This window comes from Marmota marmota, unplaced genomic scaffold (genome assembly GCF_001458135.2).
Source record: "Marmota marmota marmota unplaced genomic scaffold, marMar, whole genome shotgun sequence".
Lineage (NCBI taxonomy): Eukaryota > Metazoa > Chordata > Mammalia > Rodentia > Sciuridae > Marmota > Marmota marmota.
In genome coordinates, this window is record NW_026000243.1 from 1409672 (window position 1) to 1421343 (window position 11672).

An 11672-nucleotide genomic window follows, 5' to 3' on the forward strand; every position below is an offset into this window, starting at 1 on the left:
CCTTCCTATCCCCCCACTCCTCCCCTCCTCTCCCGTGATTTCTCTCTATCCAATCTAATGTGACACCCTTTTTTTTCTTTTTCTCATCACAACATCATACATGTATTCTGTATAATGATGAGGTTCTCCTTCCATCTTCCGTGCAACTCCCCTTCTCCCTCTTTTTCCCTCCCACCTCTCTTCCCTATTTAGTGGTAATCTTCTTCTCATGCTCTTCCTCCCTATCCCATTTTGAGTCACCCCCCTTATATCAGAGAAGACATGCGGCATTTGTTTTTCAGGGATTGGCTAACTTCACTTAGCATAATCTGCTCTAATGCCATCCATTTCCCTGCAAATGCCATGATCTTGTGTATTTATTTATTAATACTATTTTTTTCTATTTTCTAACTCAATATTTTCTGCTTTTAACTTTGCTATGCTACCCTGTTTGTCTTCAATTTGTTTGTCTTTCAATTTTTATGAGTCTTCCTAACCTGTTTAGTTAAGGGTTAAACTCACTTGTCATTATTCTTTTTAACTAATACAATATTTAGTATTATTTTTCTGCTTTACCTGCACTCATAATTCCATAAGTTGTAAAGAGTTGCATTTTTATATCCTTTTAAGTTATTCTTCAATTTTACATTTCTTCTTTGATCTACAAGCAGCTGACATAGAATTTTAATGTCAAAGTAATAGTATATTGTTGTTTTTCTGATTATGTCATTTTTAGTTTTACTGAATGGTGATCAAAGAACATGGTTTTGTACTATTTCTAAAACATCAAGTGACTTAAATCTATTCAATTTATGTGACTGCTTCTTGAACTGTTGCTAAGATATATTTATAATGTATAGGACACAGATCTACACACACACACACACACACACCTATGTATATGTGATTTTTATAGACAACAGACACCCTCTTATCCGCAGTTTCACTTTTCATGGTTTCACTTACCCACAGCCAACTACAGTCTGAAGATATTAAATGGAAAATTCCAGAAATAAACAATTCCAAGGTTAAATTGTGGGCAGTTAGGAGTAGTGTGATGAAATCTTATCATACCGTCATGCTTCATCCCTACCTGAGACATGAATCATCCCTTTGTCTAACATATCCATTTTGTAGGTGCTCCCTGCCTTTAGTCCCTTAGTACTACAGGGACTAAATTGTTGCACTACAGGAGTGCTTATTGCAAATACCCCTTATTTTGCTTAATAATGACTCCAAAATGCAAGAGTAGTGATGTTGGTGATTCTATCATAGTATATTGTTATGATGTTCTAATTTATTTAGTTGTTGGTGGTGGTCTTTTATTATGCCTGGTTGATAAATTAAATATTATCATAGGTATAGCATGAATAGGAATAAAGATAGCATATAAGAATTAGCACTATCTGGGGTTCAAACTTCTACTGGTAGTCTGGAAACCTCCAAGAATATTCCTCATGTATAAAAGATTGTAAAATGAATGTAAACATTTATAATGGACAGAAAGAGATCAATTTTCCTTCTAATAGTGGGTTTCTATTTCCTTGTAGTTCCTGATATTTTACTACTTTGTACATATAAAGCAATAACCATTATACATCAATTGTGAATTGTACATGGTACCACTATAAAAGCTTTTCCAATTGATATTTTTGACCTAATTTCCATTTTGGTTGACACTCAGGCTGTTCATATGCTTGTTTGTTTACATTTGCCTGGTATGTCTTTGGTAACCATTTATTTTCTATCCTTCTTAATTACTTGGTTTGAAATACATTTCTTATATGCAACATGAATTTTATTTCACTTCATGATCCAATTTAATTCTTTTATTTTTGATGGAAAGTTAAGATATTTACATTTATCAATATAACATATGTTTCCTTTAGTTCTATCATAATATTATATGTTATGGACTTTCATTTTACATTCCCATTATTTTAAATAATTCAGTAAGTACCTTGCTTTCTTCTTTGTATATGTGTAATTCCAATATTTAAAAAGCTGTATTCATATTCTACTGTTTTCTAATGTTTTAAAACTTTATGTAATATCCTTAATGTATCTATTACCTCCTCTTTATGATTAATGATATAAACAATGTCTTTCCTCCTCTTATCTCCACTGCTCCCTCTTCTCCATTTTAACTAGAGGTAAAGCCTTCCTATATGTGCTTTGTACTGTTGAATATTCTTATTGTTTTACTAATTATTTGTGAACTTTTTTGGAGTAGTGTGATGAAATCACTATTATCTTATCTACAAGAAGATAGCAAATGTTCTAGTTAGGCAAATTTCTAATTAGAATTCTCCATTTTCAAAAACCAGTGCCAATGCCACCTCCACTTCTTTATCATTTAAGGCATGTAGTTGTACATATTACTGGACACAAAAGAAAAGTGTCCCAATAATCCCATTAAATGAAACCATAAACTCATCTGTAACTTAGTAAGAGTTTAATTGAGCCAATAAATGGACTAGCAAGTCTTGAAAGATGAGCCAGTCTTCTTGCTTTCCTATAGAATTATGGATTCCCTGGTCTAATTTTTCTTGTCAGATTTCCCTATTTGCTCTCAATGAGCCCCTCTGTCCATGGTTCTTGTTGAATTGCATTTTGTTCTTTTTTTTATTGGTACTGAAAATTAAATCCAAAGGTACTTTACTACTGAGCTCCAATCCCAGTCCTTTTTATTTTTTTTTATTTTATATTTGAGATGGTTGTCAATAAGTTGCCAAAGGTCTCACTAAGTTGCTAAGGCTGGCCTTAAACTTGCAACCCTCTTGCCTCAGTCTCCCTAGTCACTGGCATTACAGGTATGTGCCACCATGCCCAACAAAACTTTGTGTTTTTTATTTTTTTATTTATATATGACAGCAGAATGCATTACAATTCTTATTACACGTATAGAGCGCAATTTTTCATATCTCTGATTGTATACAAAGTATATTCACACCGATTCATGTCTTCATACATGTACTCATGTACTTTGGGTAATAATGTCCATTACATTCCACCATCATTTCTAACCCCATGCCCCCTCCTTTTCCCTCCCACCCCTCTGCCCTATCTAGAGTTCATCTACTCCTCCCACACTACCCCTCTCTACCCCACTATGAATCAGCAGCCTTATAGCAAAGAAAACATTCAGCATTTGGTTTTGGGGGATTGGTTAACTTCACTTAGCATTATCTTCTCTAACTCCACCCATTTACCCACAAATGCCATGATTTTATTCTCTTTTACTGCTGAGTATTATTCTATTGTGTATATGTGCCACATTTTTTTATCCATTTATCTATTGAAGGGCACAAAACTTTGTTCTTAACGTGGATTCTAGTAACCTACTATCAGAGCAAGGGAGGACATCCCAAATTATAGAAAATTGAAAGCTTCAGTCACCAGAATGCTAAAAGTACAGACAACTATACTGTGGGAGGTTTAGCAATATTAGTCACTCACTCCCCCTCCTCTGTGAGACCTGATTAGTGACAAAACAAATTCAGGGAGCCAAAAGAGGATAAAATGCCTTTGTTTGTTTATTAATAGCAATGATGAACATAGAAATAGGTCAGGACACACACCTCCCTCCCAGGACCTAGATCCCAACTTAGCCCAATAAGAGACAGGAGAAGTTGGAAATAAAACAGCACAGTCTTGTCTTGCCCTTGCCAAGAGCACTCCTCTCTTCAGCCACCAACAGGACAGTGAGGAAAACCCTAGGCACATCTCCATCAATGACTAATTTGTTGGTCTTTATTCTTATCTGCCAAATTAATTGATCCTCCTTTCCTGGAGTAGACGAAATCAGAAAGTAAAAATAGCAAGTACCCACTTCTGAACTGCTTCCAGGCAAGTAGAATCCTATCCTTTGGGAGAGACTGCTAGTTATCTACACAATAGCCTTTTCCCCCTCTTCTTATCAACAAAGTCTTATTTTCAAAATGATAATGTTCTCAAGTTAAATGCTAAGTTTCCTAGTGTCCCTTGCAAATAGACGCTGCGAATAAGATGTCAATAGAAGTTATTCACTGACTAGGTAAAGCATCCTTTTCCTTGCCCTCTCTCCTGTGTGTTCCTGCTACTTAAAATGTGAACAAAACCATAAAAGCTCCAGCAGCCATCTGTAAACTATTGCATACCACTGAGAATGAAGTCACTACTAAGAAAGGAAAGAAAGAGTCCTTGATGGCTCAGCACTGTCATATCAGTTCTGGACTGCCCACCTCTAGATTATTTTTATGTTAAGAAACACTTAAAACCCCTTAGTCACAGCGGTCAGATTTTGTTATCAGCAGCTCAAACACTTAGTAAATGATGCATTTCACTTATGGACATGTGAGGAGAGAATGCTAACTATGTACCTGGGCTGAGGGTAAGCACTGAGTCAGTCCAGACCTCTCCCGGCTGCCCCTCAGCACATATATTTTCCTTCCCAAGATTCACACAAAGCTCTCCTTGAACTCTCACTCCAAATATTTGATGTCTATTGCTTATCTTTTGTCCTCTCCCACCTGTTCATAATGTGGGAAAATAAGTAAATATCAAGAGCAATTTATTCTACCTTACATTCTAAAACTGTGTCACCACCTAATCATTACATAATTCTACCTGGACATTAATGTTGATAATACTTTAAAGTTCCTAGTTTATAACTTATTTCAGGTTAAAACAATAGATTGGGGCCAAGGCTATGGATTTGTAAGTCACCATCAAATATGGGGTTATTGAAGCCAATTGAGTTGAAGGGAAGCAGGAAGCAGGAAGAGCAAAAAGAGAAGTAGAACGAGGACTAAATACAGAGAAGTCCCAAGTTTAAGAATGCTTCCCAAAAGAAAACACTGACCTTGCTGAAAAAAAATGTCTTGATGTCAGGTCATGTCAACCATAGGATTATGGTTTTATGGTATAAGGATTCACCTGAAGACATCTAACATGGGGTTTCAATTCATGTCTCCTGGTTACTGGAAAGCAGTAAACCCAATTTTTTTCCAGTTTTTGATCACTGAGAATAAATTCTCAACACCAACCCAAAATATCATGCAAGAAGACCTATCATTGTTTGTGAGAAAGATGAAGACCTTCTTAATTTATAAGACACTGCATTTTCTCTGGGCGCAATAGATGGCTCTCATACAGCTGTTGCAGACACCACAAGTTTTTGTCATTTCAGTTTCTCAGTAACAAAAAGACTGGTTTTCAAAAGATCCGAGCCAATGTCTCATTAAGTCAAACATGCCTTCACCTCTACTTACCCCAATGCCAATGTGGAATGAATGTAGCCAAAGTTGTTCTCAGATTTTAAATGCATTTATTTCATAATGTTTCTTTCTAGTAGATTTACTTTTGTCCTTCCTCATTCCTGACACTTTCCTAATATCCCAAGATCCCCATGAGCTCAGACACAAACAATCCTGTAGAGAGTAGGATTCAGTCAGACCCAGAGGGTTGATAGCAGTGGTTCAAAATGATATTATATTTCAATTCTGAAAAGTAAGTTATTACACATAGGGAACCTTAAAATGTGCACAAATATATAGTACACTCTCTGTAAATGTCTAGCACCATCATTATCATAATCTAGATATAATCCAAGTATCAACATTTCCCTCCTTCAAAAATTTCTTTCCTCTAGCGTATATTAAGAAAACATGATTTTGTCTCATTTCTCCTTGCCAATGAGCCCCACACTGCAGGTCTTTCTCTGTGTTTCTCTGATCTCTCCTCAGGACATCTTAAGCCTTGCTCCAGGCTTCATCTGGAACATGTGGACTGCCTTCTTCTTGACATGATGTGTCCACCTCCACATCAGTGTCATAGAGAGGTAGACGGGAAGAAGGCCTTACCTCCCTTCACTGTCTTACCTCTCACACTACTGAGCAATGCCCACTTTTATGAAGAGTCAGAGAGATAGACGCAAAGAAAAAGATACAGACTCAGTGTTTTATACAGTCTTCCCCATATCCCAAAGAAAAGCACCAATGTTCTTCACAGAGGTTCTCTTTAAGAATACCCCAAATTCTAGCCTCTTTTCAGAGAGTGCCCCTTCTGACCACAGTGTGAGTCTATACCCTCTGCTTCTCCATGTCTGGTCTGGCCCTATGTCACCTTCCTCCCTGTGCTCAGGGTGGTTTATGAGGGTGTATTTCTCAAAAGCTGAACTATTCAACATAGAATAGCAGAAACTTTAGAAGACTGGTCTAGAGTGGTCCTTATCACTCAAAATGCAGAACTTTTCCAGTCTTTCTGAGAGTGGAAGTGTAATATAATCCTCCTTTCTTCCTGATTCTCTGATGGTAATCTATAAGACACACACACACACACACACACACACACACGTTCTCAGAAATTGTAAAGAATAAAAGATATACACAGAGTCTCCAGGACAGGACAGAGATTCACATAATCACACAAATTCATGGGAAGTTCTTTGTTCTCACTTTCAGCCTGAGCCCCAAGAGCTCAATTACAAGATTACCTACCTTTCAATACCATCCCAAAGCTCTGAAATTTTCAAACTTTGAAATGAAAGATTTGTGTTTTGATTTATCCATACAATATCAGGCCATGTACAGTTCTTAGTTGAACCCTTCTCTAGTCTGTGTATATATATGCATGGAAGGAAGGATTTATGATCTGCCTAGCCAGTAAGCTCTCTAAGAGTTAGGAGAATACATTATCTATGGCACCAAGTAATCTAGCTTTAGTCTTTAGTAAGCTGTTCACATAACTGGGGGAAAAAAAAAAAGCATGCTCCAGTTCCCTCATGCTACCACATGTTCCTTATCCCAGCTAGAAGTGTCCTTACTTAGACAAACCCATCTAATTTACAAAGAAAAAATAAATAAAAGATTTGGAGCCTCAGTTTATTTATTTCTTCAGTCTAATATAGAGTCCAGTAAATGATAGAAGCTAAGTTTTATACAGTGAAACAATTTGAGCAGTACAAAATCACATAATCCTCAAGGAGAATACAAAGCAAGATATTTAGTAACTTTAAAAGTGGAGGGAAAGGGAGTGGGTGCAGTGTAACATGCCTGTAATCCCAGCAGTTTGGGAGACTGAGGCATGAGGATTGTGAGTTCAAAGTCAGCCTCAGCAACAGGCGAGGCACTAAGCAACTCAGTGAGACCCTGTCTCTAAATAAAATACAAAGTATGGCTGGGGATGTGGCTCAGTGATTGAGTGCCCCTGAGTTCAATCCCAGGTACCGGAAAAAAAAAAAAAAAAAGAAGTGGAGGGAAGACCTTATTTGAGAAAAAACATTAAAATTCCTCTTCCTGCAGATAAAATGTTACTTGAGTAGAATGCTTGCTGAAAATTAATTGCCAATGATACAAAAGACTCATTAGCAGAGTACTCTCTTCAGGGTTTTATCTAGGGCTAGTTTAACATCTTTATTCCTCAAACTGTAGATCAGAGGGTTAAGCATGGGAACCACGTTGGTGTAGAAGACTGAAGCAAACTTGCCTTCCTCCATCAATCCAGAAAAAGAGGTTGTTAAGTAGGTAAACGCCCCCGACCCAAAAAACAGAGCAACAGCAATTATGTGAGAGCCACATGTGCTGAAGGCTTTGGATCGTCCCTCAGCAGAAGGAATGCGAAGAATGTTGGAAAGAATCAAAGCATAAGAGATGAAGATGCTGACACTGGACACTGTGATGACCATTCCAACAACAGTGAAGAACACAAGCTCATTGATGTGGGTGCTGCTGCAGGAGAGCTGCAGGAGCGGGAGAACCTCACAGAGATAATGGCGGATGACATTGGAATCACAAAAGGTCAGTCTCAGCATGCTTCCAGTGTGGGCCATGGCCCCAGCAAACCCTATCACATAGGAGCCAATCATGAGCAAAAAGCAGACCTGAGGGGACATGATGACAGTGTACAGAAGAGGGTTGCAGATGGCCACGTAGCGATCATAGGCCATCGATACCAAGACACAGCACTCGGCATTGACAAAGAAACAGAAGAAAAACAGTTGAGTCATGCACCCCATGTAGGAGATAATATTTTCTGACACAAAGTCATTCAGCATTTTGGGAGTAAACACACAGGAATAACAGAGATCTATAAAGGACAAGTTGAAGAGGAAAAAGTACATTGGGGTATGAAGACTAGAATTCAGCCCAATTAAGGTGATCAAGCCCAAGTTGCCCACCACAGTGAATATATAGATCCCCAAGAACAGGAGGAAGAGAGGAAGCTGGAGCTCTGATTGTTCTGATAATCCCAGAAGGATAAACTCAGTCACTAAGGAGCTGTTTCTCAGAGTCATTCTCTTCTGGCACATCGACTGGGGAAACAGAGGACAAAACACAGAGTTATACAAGCATAAACATGAGTAATGGAAGAAGGCTAGAGAAGATTGGTTAGGGCATAGATGCCTCCCTTCTTCTTCCCTCTTCCCTCATCTATGCCTCTCTCTGTCCTAAACTGTCGGTAATATGACTGGGGTAGCATCTCAGCTCCCCTGATGCTAGTCATGAACCCCAGCTACTCTGTTGGCACGGGCAGCAAGGATTCTGTCTCTGCTTAAGAAATGAAGAGGCAGCATGCCTCAAGGGGCTGCCCCATCTCAGAAAGATGCCCCAAGAGCCAGGGGTACAACCTGGACCTGCTGTCTCAGGCTTTGTGACACAGAAGTTCCCATGTCCCCCATCATGCTCAGCTATTCTCTGCCTTTCTCTCCCAAACACATACTGGGATACTACCTTGAGAGGAAAGCCAAGCCAAAAGCCAAGAGTGTTCCCTACTGGCTCTGCACTATACCTTTTCAGTGCTGGATTTATGCAATGCTTTCTCCATTAGCCAGAGGCATAAGATGGTGCTGCTAGAATGTAAAGCAGACAGCCTTGCAGGCTAACTCTTCTGATTCCCATGGTGCTGGGAACAGAGCTTTAACAGACCCAAATTCTCCAAGGTGCTTGAGGAATAGCTCAGAGTTTCTGTTTGTGGATTTCCCCAGATGGTCTTCATCAACTTCAGAAGAAAAACATTAGCAATCTTTTCCACCAGGACCCCAGCTGGCATACCATGGGGGACTTTAAACTTCATGACAATCTTAGAGACCTGATTAGTTATAGTCTCCCCTGGGAATTTCTCTTAGATCTGTTTTTAGACAGAGGAAACTGCACTCTGTTTACATCCTGCATCAGTAACATCTTGAGAGCTGGTGTTCTGCTCAATATTCCCCTTTCCTCCAAGGATTTCATGTCATTCAATGCTGAGTTTGATGGGCTCCTTCTTGATCCCTTTCATTCATTCTTTGACCCTAAGTTTAACTTTAAGAGATAATGGCCCCAAATTCATTTTCTACCATTTCCAAATTTTCTTAAGGAGTTTTGAAATGAGGACCAAAAATGTTCAGACCAAGGTTATAGGTGATCAGAAAGCTCCTCATATGAAATGCTTCTAAAAGCATGAGCTTCTCAGAACAGTGAGACAGCAACACCAGCAACACAAACACCATCTCCTCTCCATTCTACAAAAGGCCACAGACAGGCCTTGACTATATGTAAGGAGATTAAAATATCACAAGATGCAAGCCATGAAGCACACACACCGGCTTACTCCGTAGCTAGGCAGGAGAAGTACTGAGGGTTTGATCGGTCATTCTTCAGATGTCAAAGCTTTTCTTCATCAGATCTGCTATGTGCACATTCTAGGGGAAATCCACATATATGTGTACATCTGCATTTGTAATTTTCCATTGAAGTTGCCTAAAATAATTCCAGTTTGCCTGGGAGGGTCCTTAATGGCAACCATTATGTCTGTACAATTATTCATAGCATGTCCTTACGGTCTCAAAAGAATGTAAATATGGATTAAAATTTTTATGTTCACCCTACTAAAAAAAGCATAAGCAACTATTCAGATATTCTGGTTCACTGACTTCCATCCTCTGTCTGTCAGAATCTCTGTCTTTCACCTTTACTCTCCTCAATTGAACACCCTTCCTATCTCTTCAGTAGACTTTGGCTTCAAACGTAGGAAGCTGCTTCTGATTTATACCTAGCCAAGAAAACTAAAGCAAAAAAATTCAAATCCTAGCTGTCCGCCCAGAATAGGTGAAAAGAGAAAAGCAAGGAGAGAGAAATTACACTGGTACCAAGAGTAAAATTAGTAAAATATATTATTGTGTATAATTGTTTGAGGATACAATAAATTGGTTGGCATTATTTAAGAAATGTGGATATATTCCATATATATGTATATGGAATATGTATATCCACATTTCTTAAACAGTGTCAACTAATTTATTTATACATGTAGACACACATATATACATACATATGTACACATATGTCTACATAGATTTTAAACAGCATTTCACTGCTAGATGTATACCTGATAAAAATTACAAAAAAAAACTACATATGTTTACCTAAAGACATGCCAAAAATATTCATAGAAGGATTATACATATTAGCCAAAAACTGAAGACAATCTACATGTAAACCAACTAAATAGTGAAATATAATAAAATAAAATTGCATTTAGCCATGAAAATTAATAACATAGATAAATGTTATCAATCTATTATGGAGTAGAAGAAGCCAAGCACAAAAGAGTGCATATCTTATAACTCCACATGTATAAAATTGAAAGATAAGGAAATTAATCTGTAGTCCTAAAATTCAGATAGCAGTTACTCTTAGCTGGGAAGTCAGAGGCTAGACAGGCATATGAAGGGTGCTTCAAGTTTCCGAATAACGTTCTGGTTCTGTTAAGGGTACTAGCTACATAGATGTATCTAGTTAGCAAAAAATTCATCAAGCTATGTATCTTTATGTTATAATTAAATAAAAAGTTTATTTAAAGCATAAGTTGAGAGCAAAAAAATAAATCATCCTACCAAATTACTTTAAGACTAAAATTGCTAAACATCTTTGAGCCATAATCCCTCATTTGGAAAATGGTTATTTACTGACCTGACAGCTCAGTATAGTAGAACATGCAAGAAAAATGACACTGTTTTCATTTCTCATCCATCTTGTGTTCCTTAAAATAAAAACCTGCTATATTTTTCTTATATAAAGGGAGGAAATCAAGAAGTAAAAAAAAAATAATGCATATGGAGCAACTATAGTCCTTGGCATTGTGCTAGATGTTTTCTAGTATAATATTATGTTTATAACAACTATAGAATGTGCATGTGTGTGGCAGATTGTATTTTCCAAAGATGCCCATTACCAACACACGCACGCTCACGCATATATAGCTTGTATCCCACATATTTTTTGGTGTAGTAGGAGGACTGACTCTCTTTGTTCCCTATCCTTGCCTCCAGAGGGCACAATATTGGACTTTCTCCAACCAATAGAATATGGTGGAATGGTGGAACTGAGGCCACGAGACATTCAAATAATATCATTCAAGGACATGGCTGCTCGCTCTTGTGCTCACTCTCTCTTGCTCTCCCTCTCTCCCCCCCACCCCCTGTCATTTCTAGCCTTCCAGACAGTCATATTTATGGCCTGCATGCAAGTGGGTGAATATCAGGGACAATTGTCAAAGGAAAGCCAGAGGAATTGCCAAGACAGGACTAACTTACTTGCTCCAATTCTTCCTCATAACCAAAAACTATCCTTTTGTTTTCATATTTGAATGATATTTTTAAGGTTTGTTTTGTGGAGAAAATAGACATATCTTTCTAGTATACATAATCTCTTACCCACTGTATTTTCCTATTT

General features: G+C 37.9%; 1 protein-coding gene across 1 annotated transcript; it reads right to left on the reverse strand.

Moving 5' to 3' along the window:
* Positions 1–7293: 7293 nt before the first annotated feature.
* On the reverse strand, positions 7294–8269 carry LOC107153573 (olfactory receptor 8B4). Its single transcript, XM_015499115.1, has one exon. It carries the CDS (start codon positions 8267–8269, stop codon positions 7325–7327), a length of 945 nt encoding a protein of 314 aa, XP_015354601.1. The 3' UTR covers positions 7294–7324.
* Positions 8270–11672: the final 3403 nt, after the last annotated feature.

Coding starts and splice junctions, on each gene's coding strand:
- LOC107153573 (XM_015499115.1), bottom strand. CDS start 8,269: ATGTGCCAGAAGAGAATGACTCTGAGAAACAGCTCCTTAGTGACTGAG.